At 41.0% G+C, this 21,038-nt stretch overlaps 1 protein-coding gene across 3 annotated transcripts in view; it reads right to left on the reverse strand.

The window, feature by feature from the left end:
- The window catches only part of tax1bp1b (Tax1 (human T-cell leukemia virus type I) binding protein 1b), a 155,360-nt gene that overhangs the window by 131,442 nt on the left and 2,880 nt on the right, over window positions 1–21,038 (reverse strand). For all 3 annotated transcript variants that reach the window (XM_072509399.1, XM_072509397.1, XM_072509398.1), the window contains exon 2: window positions 11,367–11,558. In XM_072509399.1, the coding sequence (XP_072365500.1) occupies window positions 11,367–11,543 (177 nt within the window). In that variant the 5' untranslated portion in view covers window positions 11,544–11,558. The remainder of the gene's footprint in view (window positions 1–11,366; window positions 11,559–21,038) is intronic.

Below are 21,038 nucleotides of genomic sequence, written 5' to 3' on the forward strand. Positions count from 1 at the left end.
TATATTTTTCATTTCTGCGTCAGCATTTAAGTGCTGTATAAATCATTCAGCTCGACACAAGTCCCACTGTTGCACTTCAGCGGTATTGAGCGGCAGCTTCAGGGTTCTGAAGATCAACATTCATTTCACGTAAAACCAAGAAGAAAAACTCTTTCAAACCCATTAGTGTGTTGAATTCAAAGCCAGATCGTTAGTGTTGGGATCTGTACTAACCCAAGCAACATCCATCCTTCAATCTAACTCAATTTTTTAAAATTGTGAATAAATAAACTCAAAATCACACTGCTCGACTCATTTGCCAAAGGCAGCGAAACTGACCAGAAGATTGATTTCCAGTCTGTGCTAAATGAGTGAATATTAGTTGAAGTGGCAGCAGGGATATTATGATTGGCCTTGAAGATGGACAAAATCAGTTACTTGAAGGACTCCACAATAAAGTTCCAGTGATGAGGGTTTACCCGAGGTGCAAAACTGCTAAGATTTTTTGGGGACTAAATCATTTGAAACTTCGAAAATGTAAAAATGATTCTAAACAAATTTCAATACCGGCAAAGGGTACTAAACCAGGGCTCTTTGAATGAGGAGGAAAATAGAGAGTATGATGAAGAAGAGAGTGTGCTTGTTGTTTGCAAGGTGGATTCTTCAAGTGAGACCAGGCCAAATACAATAATTTGGAGGATAAGCGACAAGAAGAATGAGAGAATAGAATGGCAGTTAACATAACAAGGAACCCCCAAATCTTCTACTGGCATGCAAATAGTAAGCATGAGTTACACCCAGGATAGGGCCTTTCAGAGGCATAGAAATTGCTATATGCTAGAGGTGAAATGGAATGTTAGAACACTAAACAAGTACTCTGTATTGGTATTTAAGGAAGAGGATGCTGACAAAATAAGAGTAACAGGAGACGGGGTGATGATAGAGAGAGCCATAATGGGCACAATGGGCTGAATAGCCTCCTTCCGTACCAGGATAACTACAACTCCATGAGGTAATGGATGGGGCAAAAATGAATAGAAAGGGTGGACTGAAAAGACTGATTCTGCTCAAGAGTGATAAATCACAGTCTGGATGGCTTGCAGCTCAGATTACCAAGGCAAGTAGGGGTGAAGATGGAGGAAGGACTTGTCATAACCCTCTCTTGATATGGGGTAGATGCTAGAAGATTGGAGTGCGACAGCAAAAGATTAGAGTTTGCTAAACAGGACATCCTTATTCAAGAAAAGGCGCAAGGACATTCCTAGTAACTACAGGCTGATCCACTTGAGCACCAGTGGTGCGCAAGGTTTTAGAAACAGGATTAGGGAAAAGATCAGCAGGCATGAGCTAATTAAAAAGAGCCAGCGTGGAATTGTAAAAGACAAGATTGTGCTCGACTAATCAAATCGAATTTCTTAAGACATTACAGGAGGTTGAAGGCAAAGCCATGGATGTTGTCTATATGGATTTTAAGTGTTTGACGAAGTACCACATGAAATCTAGTTAACCAAGTTGAGGCTCAATAATAGGAGATCAGTGTCAGCTTGGATTAAAAAATTGGCTGGAGGACAAAAATCAATGCGTTGTGGTAACTGGTTGATTTTCAGAAAGGAGGATGATAAACTGTGCCATTCCCCAGACGGTGCCATTTCCCAAGAATCAATGTTGCCCCCCCCAGCTTTTTTGGTATAAAAATAAATTGGAACACAGAATTATATTTCAATATTTGCCAATGATTCCAAACTTGAGGCAAAGAGTGAGAAATGATACCAATCTACTGCAATGGGACAAAAATAGGCAGCAGAATAGGCAGACAAGTGGCAAATGGAATCTAACACACAAATATGAGGTGACTCATTTTGGCAAAAGGGAAAGGGAGAGGCAATGTAGACTTATTGGCAAAGTTCTAAAGAGCACGCAGGGATAGAAGAACCCAGGAGTTCATGCACATAAATCATTGAAGGTGGCTTGACATATTGATAGAGAAATTCAAAAGAATATATGGGATCATGGTCTTCATGGGCAGAGGTATTGATCACAAAAGCAGGGAAGTTATGCTGAACTATTATAAAGCTCTGGTTAGGACACAACTAGTTGTGGTCACCACACTTTTAAGAAGAATGTGAATGTCCATGAAAAGGTGCAAAGAAAATTTACACAAATGATTCCACAGTTGAGGGATTTTAGCCACAATGTTGGCCGAGAGAAGCTCGGGTGCCAAAGAATCTGTGGAGGAAAGGAGGTGGAGGGGAGATTTAATAGAGGTGTACAAGATTCTGTCAGATTTGAGCAAGGTAGATAATGAAACGCTGTTCCCATTATTTATGGGTACAAAGACGAGGAGAAGTTTAAGTTAAGAGATAGAGGAGTTGTGAGGAAAAACCTTTTACACAGGGAGTAGTAATGTCCTGGAACATGTTGCCCATGTGTGGTGGAAGTGGAGACAATGATTTCAAAAGGAAATTGGATGGGAAAATAAAATTTGCAGGGCGAAGGGGAGAGAATGGAGGAGTGGGACTGAATTAATTACTCTACAGAAAGTTGGTATGAATTCAGAGGCCTGAATGGCCTCCTAGTGTGTTGTAATGATAATGTTAGGACATGAAGGGAAATTTAATCTTCAACCCCCCCCCGCATTACCCGAACCTCTGCATTTATAGATGTGATCTTTGTTTTTAATTCTAGTTCTTTCCTCATCAACCCTCCCTCTGATCTGGCAATTGTTTGCAGAATGCTGTTATCACAATGGCCATGATGATGTGGTGGTGCAGCTGGTTTGTGCTGAGAAAATTGATCCCAGCTGAGGCTGCAATGGGGACGTCAGAGACTGCTTCGCTGTACAGATGTTGGGAGAGAAAGGGAAGAAAAACAGTACAATTCCTGCTAAAGCTGATTATCCAGTAAATATTGTAATCTCAGCTGTGATTAAATTATCTCGCAGTTTTCAAATATCCTAATAACCATTATTTAGGCTTCATGTGAGGAACATCCCCTTGGACAAGATAGCAAGGGATTTAGAAGTATACTACAGAAGTATGGCTAAACATCTTCAGGAGAGAACAAATCTTGGGCAGAGGCAAACCCCTTGTTTCACAGCTTTAATACATTCTGCAGTTTATTCAGATAACCCTAGCAATGCAAACATCCTTCATCGAGACTCTTTGCAATTACACACTTCTTTTTAAACTTAGCTAGTCAGAGACCATTCATGGCACAATTGCAGAAGAGGAAAAGAGAGAAAGCAAAAGAAAATAAATAGAAATCTAAATGTGAAGTTTGCTGGCATATGTTCACAGAATAAAATACAGAATAAAAGATGCTGACTAGAAAGAAAGAAGTGCAGTCAAATTGTCATTTGTATCATGCACTGATTCTTATCTGTGAATTTTATAAATATTTAGGACATCATATTGAATCATATACAATTCATTCAGAAATAGTCTACTTGTTCATACAAAATGCCAATATAGAAAAGCAAATAAAAGCAATATACTGCAAATGCTGGAGATCTGAAATAAAAACAAGTGCTGGAAAAACTCAGCTGGTCTGGCACATCCGTGGAGAGAGAAGCAGAGTTAATGTTTCAAGTCCAATATGACTCTTCTTTGGAACCCGAAGTTTGAGTTCCAAAGAAGAATGAAATTGGACTTGGAAGGTTCAGTCCATTTCTGTCTCTCTTTCTCTCCACAGATGCTGCCAGATCGGCTGTGTTTCTCCAACACTTTTAGAAACAAATTCCTTAATCATGTAACCTTCAAACATTGCCACAAGATGGCACTAGAGATGTCTAATATACCTTTAGAAACAGAACTCCATTAAATGATTTAAAGTACATATCACTATTATGGCTTGCAATTCTTTTCTAGATTATAATGCTATAAATCAACCTGCACTTCGAAGCTACTGTAAAATTGCATGAAGGAACAACTACAGAGAAAAACAGCAGCCAGCGGCTAGCCAATCTAGGTGGAAACAGCCAGCCTTGGGCCACAGCCTATCAATTGCTGGTCTGCCAAACAAGATTGAGCAAGAATAAGTTTGAAAGTTAATGACTGCAAGCCCACTGTTTCAGCCAATGTTTTACGCTCATTCTGATCAAAAGGTATCGCAAAACTCCTCAAGTGTGGGGCTGATGAAAAAGAAATAAAACTAAATTTGAAATCTTATTTGCTTACAAAATCTTGAAATTTAAGATGGTCTTCTATTAGCTCAACAATACCGTTTATATCTAACGCAAACAATACTTTTACAAAAAAAAAAAATCAGAACTATTATCAATTTTTTCAATAAAATTTTCCAACACATGCAGATTCCAGTGGCAATGTTTATTGGTGGTTGTAAATATGAACAACAGAATTAGGAGCCATTCAGCCCCTCTAACATTTAATTTATAACTTTTAAAAAAAAACATTTTCTTCCCCAATAAAAGGGCAAATTAGCATGGCCAATCCACCTACGCTGCACATCTTTGGGTTGTGCGGGCGAGATCCACGCAGAAAGGGGGAGAATGTGCAAACTCCGCAGGAAAGGATGTCCAGAGTTGTGGTTCACTGGCGAGACCATGCAGACGTTGCGACAACGGATGAACGGACATCGCGCGACAATCACTAGGCAGGAATGTTTCATTCCAGTCGGTGGACACTTCAGCAGTCAAGGACATTCACCCTCTGATCTTTGGGAAAGCATTCTCTAAGGCGGCCTTCAGGACGCGCGACAACGTAGAATCGGCAAGCAGAAACTGACAGCCAAGTAGCCAAGTTCCGCAAGCATGAGTACGGCCTCAACTGGGACATTGGATTCATGTCGCATTACATTCACCCACCACTATCTGGGCTGGGCTTGCAAAATCCTACAAACTGTCCTGGCTTGAGTCAATTCACACATCTTTCACCCGTGATATCCCTCTCTCCAGTGGCTCCGTCTAGACCTGTTAAAGACTCGCATTCAAAGTATCATTTTGCATCACTGACTTTGTCTATATATGTGGTTGTGGAACCCACCTCTTCATTCACTTAAGGAGCTGCGCTCTGAAAGCTAGTGATTCCAAACAAACCAGTTGGACTTTAACCTTGTGTTGTAAGACTTCTTACTGTGCTGACCCCAGTCCAACGCCAGCATCTTCACATCAAACTCCACACAGAGAATGACCTGGGTCGGGATAAAACCCAGGTCCTCAACGCAGTGAACCTCCAACATTTAATAAGCTTGGGCAGCACAGTGGCGCAGTGGGTTAGCCCTGCAGCCTCACGGCGCCGAGGTCCCAGGTTCGATCCAGGCTCTGGGTCACGTGTGGAGTTTGCACATTCTCCCCGTGTTTGCGTGGGTTTCGCCCCCACAACCCAAAGATGTGCAGGCTAGGTGGATTGGCCACACTAAATTGTCCCTTAACTGGAAAAAAATAATTGGATACTGAGCTGATGTTTGCCACAACTCTACTTTCCTGCCTACCCTCTGTAGCCTTTGCCTCACTTGCCAATCAAGAATCTATCTAATTCAGCCTTAAATACATTCAGTTCCCCTGCTCCACTGTTCTCTGGGGAACAGAATTCCACAGACTAAGAAAAAACTCTTCTCACCTCTTGTCTTAAATGAGAGACCATTTATTTTTAAACTGTGCTCCCTAGTTCTAGTTGCTGCCCCTTTGGGAGAAGATCCTCAGCATCCACCTGTCAAATCCACTCAGGATCTTTGCATTTCATTGAGACCACTTCTCATTTTCATGCCCAGCTTGTCGAACATTGCTCATAAGACAGCCCCTTCATCCTGGGGGCCAGTTGAGTGAACCTTCCCTGGACAGCTTCAAAAGCAATTATCTTTTTTAAAATAAGGAGATCAAAACTGTACATGGTACTCCAAATGTGGTCTCACCAAGGCCCTGTACACCTGCTGTAATCTGGGCTTTCATATTCCATCTACCTCGCAATAAACACCAACATTCTCGATGCCTTCCTAATCATTTGCTGTACCTGCTTTTCATGATTGATGTACCAGGACGCCCAAATTCTAGTGTACCCCAGAGTTCTGTAATTTCTCTCCATTTAAATGGAATACTGCCTTTTTAATCTTCCTGCCAAAGTGGAGAAGTTCATGCTTTCTCCATAAACCAAATATTTGGACAAGTGAAATCAATTTAAAACATCAAATTTCAACGAAACATTTTTATTTATTACTTTGATGGTGAAGCTAATCTCAACTCAAATCCAGGTCTATTTAATGGAGGCAAAACTATTTCCAGGGCAGCACGCGGCGCAGTGGGTTAGCACTGCGGCCTCACGGCGCTGAGGTCCCAGGTTCGATCCTGGCTCTGGGTCACTGTCCGTGTGGAGTTTGCACATTCTCCCAGTGTTTGGGTGGGTTTCGCCCCCACAACTCAAAAATTTGCAAGCTAGGTGGATTGGCCACACTAAATTGCCACTTAATTGGAAAAAATGAATTGGGTACTCAAATTTTTAAAAAAAAATTATTTCCCAATCTTTTCTAAGTGGCTCACCAGATCTGAGATTATCAATTCAGAAGATGGGCTATTTTAAGGAATTTTTCCAGATTGGCAACTGCACTCTCTGAATGTATCGTCTCTGGACCTTGGCTACTGTCTTTTGCAACTTGATGGACAGGGTCTTAAGAGTAACATCTATGCGCATGGCACTTGCAGTTGAACTGCCTCCCAACAATCACTGGCAAATGTAATAAATCAAATCGGGAATGGTCATTGGATGTGGTACTGGCTTGTGGTGCTAACTCCAGCATGAGTGAGCACCTTCAGATAAAGAGGAAAAAAGAGTGCGAAAACTCAGATTTTATTTCCTTGATATTGTCAGAGAAAGCGGTCAGGACATTCAGCTGCTAGAGGCTGGATCTCATTCCAGGAAATGAAAATGAAAATCGCTTGTCAGAAGTAGGCTTCAAATGAAGTTACTGTGAAAAGCCCCTAGTCGCCACATTCCGGCGCCTGTTCGGGGAGGCTGTTACGGGAATTGAACCGTGCTGCTGGCCTGCCTTGGTCTGCTTTCAAAGCCAGCGATTGAGCCCAGAGAGTGTGAAGCTGATTTGGTCAGGACCTTGCCAGATAGTTGCAATCAGACAGCAAGCAGAGTTGAAGGCCAGGAACTCACCATGGAATTTCAGATATGATGCAGGTTCTGACAAGGAATAAAATCAATGAGTAAAACTTCAATGGAGGAGCCACTGCTAAAAGAACAAGAATCTAGCATCTACTGTATTATCTTCTGGACATTTGACCAGTGTTATTGTTCCCCTCTTCTATTAATTTATATTGTGACGAGTAACTGGAGGAAGAACAGAGAAGATGCAGATGTGTTGCAAACCATCAGCACTAGCTTCAACAGAGCCCAACTGGTGAATGTCAATTTACAGACCAATCAAACTGCAAAAAAACAAAAATGAAATGGAAGGTGTGAATTATAAAAAGTGTTAGGTCTAGTACCTGTTTGGAGAATTACATATCTATAAGCATAAACAGAACAACGGAGTTAAACAATATGGTTGAATTAACCATACTGATAAAATGCTGGATCTGGATATAGAGATTAAATCAGCCTTTTTAGATTATCCCTAATCTGGGATAAATTGCTATGTGGTACGTGACAATCTCTTCCAATACAGTTTGCCTGAATTTCGCCTTCAAACAAAATCAACTTCATTCTTCCCCAGTTAAGGCAAAATCAAGGAGGTGCCAGGCTGCTTTACGAATGTGTGAATCAGAGGACGGCACAGTGGTTAGCACTACTACCTCGTGGCACCAAAGACCCGGGTTCAATCCCAGCCCTGGGTCACTGTCCGTGTGGAGTTTGCACATTCTCAGTGTGACTGCATCGGTCTCACCCCTACAACCCAAAGATGTGCAGGGTAGGTGGATTGGCCACACTAAATTATCCCTTAATTGGAATTTTTTCTCCAAACATTTTTTAAAAATGAATGCGTGAATCCAATGAATTGGCGAGAAATTGCTTCCCCATTGAAGGTCACCGTTTCCAGGGATTCAACTGTATGCAAAGCCCAATATCTTTGCCTACTTGCCATCTATTTCACCATCATTTTGCATACCCTGTTCAACCAAAAAAAATCAACATTTTATAAAATCGGTTAGGTTTATTAGGTCTTATTTTAACAAGGGTGTGCATAATTAGCCCAACAGTTCCTTCTGCACATTTGACTTTCTACTTTTTTTTGTTCCAAAATGTATCATTCTTATGGTTACACATCTCTGTACTGTTAAACAAATTCTGAAGTTATAAAGAATATAAAGAATAAGGGAACAATTTTCAACTGAAACAAGACTCTAGTTAAAAGAACATTATTCAAAAGTGCAGTTTCATCTTCTCCAGTGACAAAACATATTCACTGATTAATCAATGCAGTTTGTTTACTTAGGTTAAGTGGTTCTCAAAAATCAAAAGAAAAAACAATGGATGTTTCTTACTTCCCAAAATATTATCTTCTACAGTTTAAACAATTATTATGTCCAATCTTTAAGAACCAAAAACGGCATTAACTTTATGTATTTTAGGGTAGCACGGTGGTGCAGTGGTTACCACTGCCACCTCACAGCGCCGACGACCCAGGTTCAATCGCAGCCCCGGGTCACTGTCCGTGTGGAGTTTGCACATTCTCTATGTCTGCATGGGTCTCACCCCCACAACCCTAAAGATGTGCAGGGTAGCTGGATTGGCTATGCTAAACTGCCCCTTTTCATTGGAAAAAAAATTGGGTAGTCTAAATTTTTAATGTATTTTCATCTTATTAAATAGTTTTAAAAGATAGGTGGTTAAATTTGAGAATCTGAAGGCAGGATCCAAGGGCCACTTTATGTGACCACTTGTGCTGGGATTATCCCATTCATTACACAATAGGCTACTGCCCTCTCCCTCCCTCCAATAAAAACAAGTAATGATTTTTGATCATTCCACTCCATATTTAAATTATCTATGCATTTACTCATAAAAAATTCTCTGACTGGATGAAAGATTTATACACCATCAGTCCAACAAGCCAACAGATGGAGCCCATTCAACATTGGGACATCCAACTTCAATCTTGTGCTTAAATGCAGGGAGGAATGTAATGGTTAAGACAATTTTCAAAGATAAAATTAGATGCACAGGTTACCTACTTATTTCCCCAAAATGCAAAGCACAAACTAGCAACAGGACAAAGTCTGAATTCCTTTGACACAATACATGTGCAGCTTTGTGTAGAGCTTATAGTATCAAGGAATCTTTGATTGAAAATAAACCATCAGACGCACCCAGAATTACCCATTTCAGATACCACGGCCAGGACTTTCTGGTCGCAAAAGTTGTTGGGCGACATTTTCTGATACTGGACTATGATATAAATTATAGGTGGCTCTGTAACTACATTTGTGCTCCTATATTACTTTTGAATAGTTCTGCTGAGACAAAAAGGTACTTATTGGCATTGGTGCCTGTTTAGAAGAGGCAATTTGTAGAAATAGATAGTGTATACACAATGCTTGTTAGTATCAGAAAGGACACAAAATGGCTGTTAGCTATTAAAGCAATACTAAAGACACAAAATGGCTGAACTTTCCTGAACAATAAGTTACAAACTGTGTAAACTACCTCATGAGAACCTAGGGAGTATCTCAACAGCTGCTGATAACAGCTTCACAGAACAAGGAATGCAATGTTTAAGCTCAAGGTCCCCCCCGCTGTAGACAGGACATATCCTTGTTAGTTTTGAATGACTTCTGTATGTAGATAGGGGCGAGTAAGACAACACCCACTTTAACCATATATGTGATAACTAGGATGCTAAGAAAATTGATTGATTGCATGTAATGAATTGTGACACAAATATAGTTGATTGATTGAATGAACGTAAATGAGAAAGAACTAATTCCGCCCCTTGAATCTGTATATTAACCCAATGCGAACCCTAGCTCAAGTGAAAAAGAGTATTGCGAGACTGCGTAGTCTCAAAATCTTTCGCCCAGATCTGAAATAATAAACTGCTTCTTTACTTACTCAAACAGGCCTACGTGTGAATATTTTCACCTCTAACACAAGTCAATGAACCTTTTGCTGGTCCGTTAAATTTTCCAATCCACCTACGATGTTTCCCCATAGTGGGCAGGACCAGAACATCCCGGCTCACACCTCTGCAGAACATCAACTGCACATCACCAAGATCGGGTTTAATAAGAAACGCCCCTGCCAATACAACCTGTCCACTGAGTAACAACTGGGGTGATCTCCTTCTGCTGAACAGCAATCGCTCCCAACATTAATTTAAAATTCTGCCACCTCCTGCTGAGAAGATTCTTCAGCACTATAAAGAAAGTCAGCAGAACCTCCCACTTATAATAATATTTATTAGTGTCACAAGTAGGCTTACATTAACACTGCAATGAAGTTACTGAGTAAATCCCCTAGTCGCCACATTCCGGTGCCTGTTCAGGTACACAGAGGGAGAATTCAGAATGTCCAAATTACCTAACAGCACGTTATTCGGGACTTGTGGGAGGAAACCACAGCACCCGGAGGAAACCCACGCAGACACGGGCAGAACATGCAGAGTCCGCAGTCAGTGACCCAAGCCGGGAATCAAACCTGGGACCCTGTGAAGCAACAGTGTGAACCATTGTGCTACCGTACCATACTATTATTTGTCACATGTAGGCTTACATTAACACTGCAATGAGGTTACTGTGAAAATCTCCTAGTTGCCACATTCCGGCACCTGTTCAGGTACACTGAAGGAGAATTCAGAATGCCCAATTCACCTAACAGCACATCTTTCAGGACTGGAGAGAGGAAATCCATGCAGACACTGGAAGAATGTGCACAGACAGTGACCCAAGGTGGGAATCAAACCTGGGACCCTGGTGCTGTGAAGCAACAGTGCTAACCACCGTGCCACGCATTTTCATTCTCTCCCCCACTAGATTCCTCTTCAATAGCTAACATTTTATTACCATATCCCCCATTCTTCACCCAAAGTACATTTCTGAACTAAATTCCATCCCTCTGTTAACAGAAAGGAAAGGAGGAGGAAGGCAAAGAGGTAGAAAGGAGAGGGGAGGAATGGACAAGAGTGCAGGAGGAGGAGAAGAAAAGGAGGGAACTCCAATTTGCTTTTGGGGCTACCCACTCAACCCCAGTACCATCTTCTACACACATCCACCCTCACTCGTTTCCTCTCCTATTCCCTTCAATTATCCCCCCATAAACCATCTTGACCCAAAAATGTATCTTTGTTTTGACTCAAGTGTGTGGGCACAGGAGATCAATTGGTTGTTACATTTAATACATAGTTGACACGTTCTGCCAACTCCTTAAAAGAAAACTCCACTATAATATGATAATTACAACATCTCAAAAAGTACAACAGTCATGAGCACTTACCTTAAAGATGCCAACCCAGTCTTTTTGATGTGGCTTAATGTATGGAGTCAGTATGTAATGACATTCAAGAGGAGCATGAGGGAGATAACTTTTCGCCACATTTTGAAAGATTACATGAGCAAAATTAGATGTTTGCATCGTGCTGCTTGATGGCAGTGGAGCATGAACTACATCCATTCTTCAGCACAATTTCTGTAAAATTAAAAGCATAACCTCCCTCAGAAAAGTGTTTAAATAACATTTAATACTTTTGAAAGTTATATAATCTTTCAAACAAGTCAGAAATAAGTCAAAATATTCCAGGGCACTTCACAAGGGGAATTGAAACACTGAGCAGAAGCTGAATTCCGAACATCGGTAGGTGGCCAAATGAGAGATCAAAGTGGTAGGTTCGAGCAGACGTTTGAAAGCAGAGATAAAGCATAAGACGTGTTTACTGTTGGGAGACAAGAGCATTGAATTCATTTTTAGATACTGTAACTGAATTTTATTACGTTGATTAAAAGGGCGACTTAAACAAATGACAGTACACAAGTGGACTTGTATTAAATGTTGGCTCAATAGGTTTCGGCAGCAACTAAGAAGGTTTAAAGGGCTCAACTCCTAGTCTGCGGAGTTAGTTCATGTCAGCCAGCCTATAACTTTTCTAAGGCTGCAGAACGACAGTATGATTCCAATTTCCATGTTTTGGGCTTGTTCTATGTTTTTGGTTGATCACCAGCACCAAGGAATGGTGCAATTCAAAATGACAGCTTTGCAGCTTGGCATCTGTTGGGCCAATTGAAACAAATTTTGATGCTGAATTATAAATTATCACAAACATTTATTTTAAACAGTACAACCAGACAAAATAATCACAAAACTCCGTATTGTATTTTGGTAATAGTCAAGAGACAGTGTATTTTGGCGGCATAGTGGCAGTGGTTAGCACTGCTGCCTCACAGCGCCAGGGACCTGGGCTCAATTCTGGCCTTGGGTGACCATCTGTGTGGACTTTGCACCGGGTGCTCTGGTTTTTTCGCACAGTCCAAAGATGTGGTCAGGTGAATTGCCATGCTTAAATTGGCCCTTTGTGTCCAAAGTTGTGACGGTTAGGTGGGGTTACAGGGATATGGTAGGGGGTGAGCCTAAGTATGGTGCTCTTTCCAAGGGCCCGTGCAGACTCAGTGGACTGAATGGCCTCCTTCTGCACTGTAGAGATTCCACGTCTATTATGATAGAACACAAGATTAGATCACTAACTTTCATTTATTATAGAACTCCTAGCAAACATGATGGCTCCAATCTGATGTGAATGACACCATGTCAAACTGTCCAAATCATCCACTATCAAGGCTTTACCTTAAAATGCAAGCCTTTTCATCGATGCACTTAGTATTAACAGAGATATACAAAGAAAGCAGCATTTTGTTAAATGTTGACATATTATTTCTAAAGCCTTGGCAGTTGGCTTAATTTAGAAGCCAGGTAATTTAGTCATATATACCATAAAGGGTCAAAGGCTGAGTTTCCATTACATGCCGAATTAGCTGACCTCCCAGCTGGGTGCTGCAACTGGCCTCAATTCATTTTGTATTTGGTGGAGGGAGTATCAGCCAGGAACAATATTGGTATCATTGTTGTTTACAATTTATATGAATGTAGACTTTAGAATCAAAAACATAATTTCTAGAGTTAAACATGATACCAAATTGGAGGTGGGAGTGGTGGTTAAAAAAGATATAAACGGATATCAGATATGCAGGGGGTAACCTCTAAAGAGGATGAACAGATCTCCTATTGTCTCTTGAAATCATAAAAATAGCAACATGGGTTAACAAGGTAAATAAGCTTATAAAAGCAAATCAAGCACTATGGTTTATTTCTAGAGGATATAATTGAAAAGTAAAATGATGCTAAACTTATACAGAAACTTGGCTAGACCACAAAAAGATGTAGATGGTGCAAAAAAAATATATACGGATATCAGAAATGCAGGGGGTAACCTCTCAAAAGAGGATGAACAGATCTCCTCTTGTCTCTTGAAAAGAGAAGACTTGGGTAGGGTAATGACCAATATTGGTCTTTAGAACTAGGAAAGGCTGACAGAATAAACCGAGATTGCTTCCACTTGTGGGGAAGAGCCCAAGATTGTCACCAAGAAATCAAATAAAATTTTCAGAAGACACTTTTACCAGAGGCTCATGAAAATGTGGAATTAATTGCCACAGGGAGTGGTTGCAATGAATAGTTTAGGTGTATTTAAGGGGAGGTTAGATAAGCATGAGGTAAAAGGGAAAAGGCTGTGCTGATAAGACTTAGACGAGGGAGGAGGCTCGTTGCAGCATAAATGGACTGGACGAGTCAGAAGATATGTTACAGTGTTGTATAAGTAACGTAATTAGAAGTTAGATTAATTTGCTTGCACATTTACTTCTCACTTATAACATTACCACAAAAACGCTTCACAATAGGGAGCAACATACTTGTTAGAAATACAGTTCAGGTTAACTTTGAGGCAATTATCTACCAGCTTCTCTGGTACTCAAGAATCGAAAATGCACAAGATATATCAATAATCATCTTTCAGGATGTTATTTTTACTTTCACAGAATTTGATGATTTAGTTTGAATACGCATTTACACAAATGTAAAAATAATTCACTAAAGAGAGACTTTGATATAGTGAGCCAATATTAAGCAGTCTGGTTCCTTTTCTCTGTAAACATAGCAGATCATCAATTAAAGGTGGAAATAATTTTATTAAATTTGAGCCCAGCGGTTCTCTGCTGAGAATATATTTGTAGGAGAGAAACCACTGAATGCAATTACAATTAAAAAGGAGAGCCCCGTCAGTCAGAGGGAAAAGAGAAATGTCAGGGAACAATCAAAAACAAGCTAAAGTGCAAATTGTTCGATCTTGTGATCTGAAATGAAAGGAATGAAAGGCAATAAATTAGCCAGGGTAGGGCACTGGCTTATTATTTCATCTTTTTGTGCAAATTGGCAGATTTGATTGAAGAAAGTGGTATTTATTTGGACTATCATTCTTGAGATTAGCTACTAATTTTTTTTAAAGCATTTAACAATTCATGTCAGGCTCCATCTCATTAAAGTACTTCTCAGTCCATCTACAAAAATAGAACAAATGCAAAAGACACAATATCTCATTAAAGTACTTCTCAGTCCATCTACAAAAATAGAACAAATGCAAAAGACACAATATCTAGTTCAGATCATAAGAGGGTTCTATTATTACACCCAGGGTTACACGAACATAATTAGGTATTGGGCAGTATGCAATAAATGTTTGAGAATGGCTAGCATTGCTATATCCAACAAAATATCCAAAACAGATCCAATGAAACACCCACTGATTTCCTGGAGTATTGTTTTAACTCAAGCCAAAAATAATATATTAAGACATTTACAAATTGCACTGTATTAAGAGCATAGTAGAATATCCACTAGAGTTGGTTAAAACAGGGACTTCATGCCATGGGGATGACAACACAAGGGTTATAGGCAGTCATAGAGATTGATATGGGAGCATTATGGAAAATGTGATCACAACAGATTCACAAAGGCAATTTCAATTATAAACGCGGACAGAAATTTAGTGAAAAAAGCCAAGAGGGTGTTGTCAGAAAGATTTTTAATATCTTAATCGCTGTATAATCTATAGTAAAAAGATAATGCTTCTACAAAGTTCCTGTCAACCTTTCCCACTATAGATTCCTGTATCCACATTTAGAATGCAAACTATGTATACTAATCACTAATTAAACAAATCAAGCTACTAGATGTCCAAAAGTATTTGACTTTTTTTCTCACCCATCATTTTTCCTCAACCAGGGCAACTATTCATTAATATTTAAAGTAGACATTCATTAATAATGGTTTAATATGCTTAACGAGTATGATCATTCTAGTTAATTAGGTGCTTATGCAACAATGAAGGTTGTACATACAAACTGTTCTTCCCAGAGATCACGTTTGGACTCTAATTTAAGCCCTTAATAGGTTAATTCTAGCAACACAGAGGCAAGTTAAAAAGTGCATTAGAATGATGTTTTTTGCCCTGCCATAGAGTGATAGGATTATGTGGTTCATGGAATAGAAATGACGGTGCAGACTATTGACTCGTTTCTGTGTTGTAGCATTCTACAATTCCCAATTATTTTGATGAAAAATTATCTTAAGAGCAATCTTCCATTAAAGTTATGCTGCATCTTTCCTAGTTAAGGAGAATTAAAAATATTTTTTTAACAAATTTCTCATAGTTCCTGTTTTTTCCATCTAGAATTAATTCCTCTGGTGTGGCAAATCAATGTAAATATGAACTACTTATCACAATCAAGTGAAGAAAAGGGTGAGCATTTGTATATGGGTAGAGAGAAAGTATAAAGCTCCAATGTGAAACATACTTATTCATTTACATTTCATATTTTCCATAATGTAGGTGTTAATTATGTGGTAAAGCCACAACGAACAAGGCTATTATTACTACTATCCCAGACCAGACTCAAATGGTGGCTAGGATATTGGACAGAAACCCCAATATATTTGAATTTTGTAAGAACAAAGAAATAGGGATACGGTAAACAAACTTTATTCACAAAATCTTTAATAACACCATGCCAGAAAATAGCTTACAATTACACCTTAAAACAATACTCACAATACAGTGAATACTGCTGTGTTAATTCCCACTTAAATAACAAGAATAAAACATCTCAGCTTTCAATCCACTTATCTACCAACAACACACAGGAATACTTGTTTTACAGATATTTTTTGAGAAAGAAAGAAAAAAAAAAGAGATCGCTTGACACTGCGTTAAAAGAAAAAAATCAGACTCCTGGCAGAAACTTTGGCTGTATTTCTTTAGAACCTGTTTCAGCTCCCCTGGTTCTCAGACAAGCCTACACTGCTTTAAAGACTGGTAATCTCTTTTAACTGAACTGCAGTGAGAGCAAAACTGTTTGACATCTGGACACAGCTTCATTCAGATCAAAACACTGATGCCTTAGCTCCACCCAGCAATGACATCACCGTACCAAGCTGAAATCTAATTAACTCCACAGGGAATCCCCTTAATCAAAACAAAATTCCATGAACCCAAGCTTTTTACAATAGTTTAATTGTACCCTTGGCGCCCAACCTTTCAAACTGGGATTTCTTTTAACACAGGATCCCAGTAGTCACACACACTAACCCAGGCGTTAAATCCTTACTTCACCAAATACCTATAATACAATAGATTTGAAATTCCTATATTCATCACATCTTATGTTGCTTGTAAGATGCAGCTAAAGTGAATAAATAGAATGATTGTGAGAATGGTCAAATCATGCCATGGTAAAAAACCTAATGGTTAGACTAAACTAATGGATATAGCATGACACCATTCATGACAAGTTGGAGGATAGACTATCTGTAAGCTTGTCACAAAACGACAGCTGAAGCTAGAGTTCCACAGATGGCTAATGACAGATGTTAAATTGAAACAAGTTTATCATAAATGCCAAATTCATAGTTCAGTAGAGAAACAACATCCCTTCCTGGCCCCTCATGTTAGTGGCTCTCTGTACAGGTGTCATGTCTCCCTTCTTTAAACTTGCCAAAATCACCACTCTTGTAAAACAGTGACTGACTCCATCGTCCTTGTAAATCACCATCCTATCCACAACCTCTCTTTCCTCCCCAAAGGCCTTCAAGGTGCTATCACCCTCTAAATCCATGCCCATCTTTCCTGGAACTCCATGGGGGCGATTCTCCAATATGGAGCCCAAGTGTTCGTGCCATCGTCGCGTTTCACGACGGCGTGAACCGGGCCCGGTTACGACCGATTCTGGTCCCCACAGGGGGCAGCGCGGCACTGGAGCGGTTCACGCCGCGCATGCGCAGTGGACTTATTTAGCGCACCGGCACCGACTCAACATGGAGTCGGTGTTCAGGGGCCGGACGCACCAGAAAGTAGGCCCGGGGGGGGGGGGGGGGGGGGGGGGGGGGTGACGAGGACCCATCGGAGGGCCCCCCGATGAAGGAGCCCCCCTCTCCCACAGGCTGGCTCCCAACCGTTTGCCCAGAGTTCCCGCTGGCAGTGACCAGGGGTGAACGGCGCCGGCGGGACTGTCATATCGGTACGGCTCTGCCGATTCCAGCGGCCCGCGGCCGGCGCAGCGCCAAACGCACCAGCGCAAATGGCGCCTATTCTCCACACCTCGGAGAATTGCACGCCGCAGTCGGGGCGTCGTGGCGCGGTTGGGGCGATTCCCTGGCCCGGCGCATGAATCCCTCCAGATCATGTTTGCACCCCTGCCACAGTAGCAAAAAGGATGTAATTTATGACTTTGGTAGCCAAAGTGACTGTGACAATGGTAAAATTAGCCATCCTCATCCCACTCAACCTGTCTGTAACCTTTGACACCAAAGCCTCACCATTCCCAGCAACGTTGGGATGACCGTTCAAACGAGCCCGACACAAGTTCCGCTATCTGGGGATTCAAATAGCCCATGGCTGGATGGGGGTCCACAAATGGAACCTGACCAGTCTGACAGAGGACGTTAAGAAGGACCTGCAGAGATGGAACACACTCCCTCTCTCCCTAGCAGGGAGTACAGACGATCAAAATGAACATACATTTTCTTTTTTTTAAAAATCAATTTCGTCTATCTTGCAACTGAGACTAAACTAGATTGTTCACTACACTGTGTATCATATCTGACCCCAAGAAGAGGTTCAAACCACATATTCGCATCATCACCAAGACAGCCTAATTAGCATTACCCCAACACTGTCCCACCTCAGCTCAGATGCTGCTGAAAAAAATCATATTAATTGGGCTGGTTTAGCACAGCGGGCTAAACAGCTGGCTTGTAATGCAGAACAATGCCAGCAGCGCGGGTTCAATTCCCGTACCGGCCTCCCCGAACAGGTGCCGGAATGTGGTGACTAAGGGCTTTTCACAGTAACTTCATTGAAACCTACTTGTGACAATAGGCAATTATTATTGTTACCTCTGCACTTGACTATTATAAATGGACTCCTGGCTGGTCTCCCATATTCTACCCTCCATAAACTTGGGATAATCTAAAACTCTGCTGCTGTCCACATCCTAACTTGGACCAAGTTTTGTTCATCAAATCACCTTGGTGTTTACTAACCTACAACTGCTTCCTGTCAAAAGCAACAGCTCGATTTTAAAATTCCTGCAGGGTCTCGGCCCTATCTCATCCCTTAACGGTGGAAGAGAAACCTGCACTCATCTAATTCACCAGCATTCCAGATTTTAAACTCACCACCAGTGGTAGTCATACCTTCTGTTGCCTAGGCCCTATACTTTGGAATTTCCTCCCTACCCCACTGCACCTCTTGTTTTTCTTTGAAGGCACTCCTTAAAACTTATCCGTTTGACCAAGCTCTTGGTCACCTGCCCAGTGGGCTGGAGTTAATGCTCCCCTGCCGGCAGGTTTGAAGGCAGGGGTTAATTAAATCCAGCGGGCAGTCTGCTTGTCGCCAACCAGACCCTACCGCAATTATACCCAGGATGGTGTCAAGTGGCCCGATCACCACTGGGATTTAACAGACCCAAGCCAAGTGCACTGCCTGGCGGGGTGGCCTGCGGGACTAATGTCGGGTTGGAATGTCCCTCCTGAACGGGTCTCTGAATCCATTGAATGGCCACCCACCGCATGACCTCCATCCCCCAGCCACAGGATCTGCAGATTGGCGCCCAGCCAGACTCTTAAACGCATAGCCAAATCTAGATCCAAGGCCAGATGCCTCAGTTCGGAGGTGAAGAGCTGCTAGCCTCCAACTGGTTGGCAGCTCTCAAAGGAGGACTTCTTGATCCAGGTGCGTGAATGTCCCACCTCTAGCCAATTGGCTGTTAAGAGGTTACAAGTGTTTCCCTCGGCAGGCTCCGCAACTTCACTGCAACCTTTTAGCCCAGGGATGAGGGGGCAGGGAATCCAGCACCTTGTATAACACAGCTCAGTATCTCCTTATATGGCTCAGTGTCATATTTAGCTCCTGGATAAGCCCAGCAACTACAGACCAGTCAGTTTAAAATTACTGTGTGCAAACCAGAGAGAATAATCTGGGATAAAATGAATTGGCATTTTGGGGGGGGGGGGAAAACAGGTCAATAAATGAAAGCCAGCACACTAATTACCAGTAGTGTTTCACTAACTTGATTGACTTTCTTTAATGGGATAATGGAAAAGACTAGCATTTATTTGGACTTTCAAAAAGCATCTGACAAAGTACCACATAATAGGTTGGTTGGCAAAATGAAAGCCCAAAATTGAAGCCCATGGGATTTAAGGAGTAGTTGTTGCATGGATTATGAAACTGGCGAATAAGACAGAAAACAGAGCATAGTGGTGAGTGGTTATTTCACAGACTAGAGGGAAATATTCAGCCATGTTCCCCCATTGGTCAGTGTTGGGATCACTCTTTTTAGGTACATATTAATACCCTGGACTTGGATATATGGGGAATCATTTCAAAGTTAGCACACAACACAAAGCTCAAACGTAGCTAATAGTGAGGAGGATAGTACTAAACCTTTTACAGACATAACTGGTGCTATGAACAGACAAGACAAATGAAGTGATGTATTTTCATCGGAAAATAAGAAGCAATACAAACAAAATGGTATAGGTTTAAATGGGCTGCAGGTGTAAGTACGTGCCTTGGAAGATGGCATGACAAGTTAAGAAGGCTTCTAAAAAGTGTACATGGGCTTGCGCTTCATAAACAGAAGTATTAGAGTACATAAGCAAGAAAGTCATACTAAAGCTTTGTAATTGCTGGTTAGAATCCAGCTGGAGTATTGTAGCTAATATTCGGCACCACACTTGGGAGTAATATCAAATCCTTTAGAATAGAACCTAGTATATTTCATTAAAGCAAAGACAGTTAAGTGCAGACTTACGGCAATCATAAACAGGTTGAGTAAATAAGGAGAAACTGTTTCCAGTGATGTACAAATTTAGGGTAATTACAAAAGAAGCAATGGTGGTGATACAAGGGAAAGAATTACACAGCAAGTTCTACTGAACCAGAATGAGAAAATTATTCATATTCCTTTGGTAGGAAGAACAATAAGCAGAAATATTTTTTTTAAAGGAGGGAGATGAGTCAATGTTGGCACGCAGAAAACTGTAAATCAACAATGTACTTTGTACGCAAAAGTTAACAAGCAAAGTACACACATTTTAAAACATAAACATGCAGTTACAGTAAGCAATTAGGAAGATAAAAATTGTTATTATTGCAAGGGTTAAGATACAAGAGTAAAAAGGCCTTGCTGCAATTATATAAGGCTTTGGAAACAACAACCCATGTACAGTTTCAATTTCATCGTCGAATAAGGATTTACTTGCAGAGGTGCAACAAAGGTTCATGAGATTGATTCCTGGAATAAGATTGCTGTCCAATGAGGAAAGATTGATTAGAATGGCCTAAATTCTCTGGAGTTAAAGAAGTTCTCATTGAAATGTGTAACATTCTGAATAGAGGGTGGCACAAAGGTTAGCACTACTGTCTCACAGTGCCAGAGACCTGGGTTCAATTCCCACATTGGGTGACTGCCTATGTGGAGTTTGCATGTTCTCCCAATGTCTGCATGGGTTTCCCCGGGTGCTCCGGTTTCCTCCCCCGTCCAAAGATGTGCAGGTTAG

This window comes from Scyliorhinus torazame, chromosome 6, assembly GCF_047496885.1.
Source record: "Scyliorhinus torazame isolate Kashiwa2021f chromosome 6, sScyTor2.1, whole genome shotgun sequence".
Lineage (NCBI taxonomy): Eukaryota > Metazoa > Chordata > Chondrichthyes > Carcharhiniformes > Scyliorhinidae > Scyliorhinus > Scyliorhinus torazame.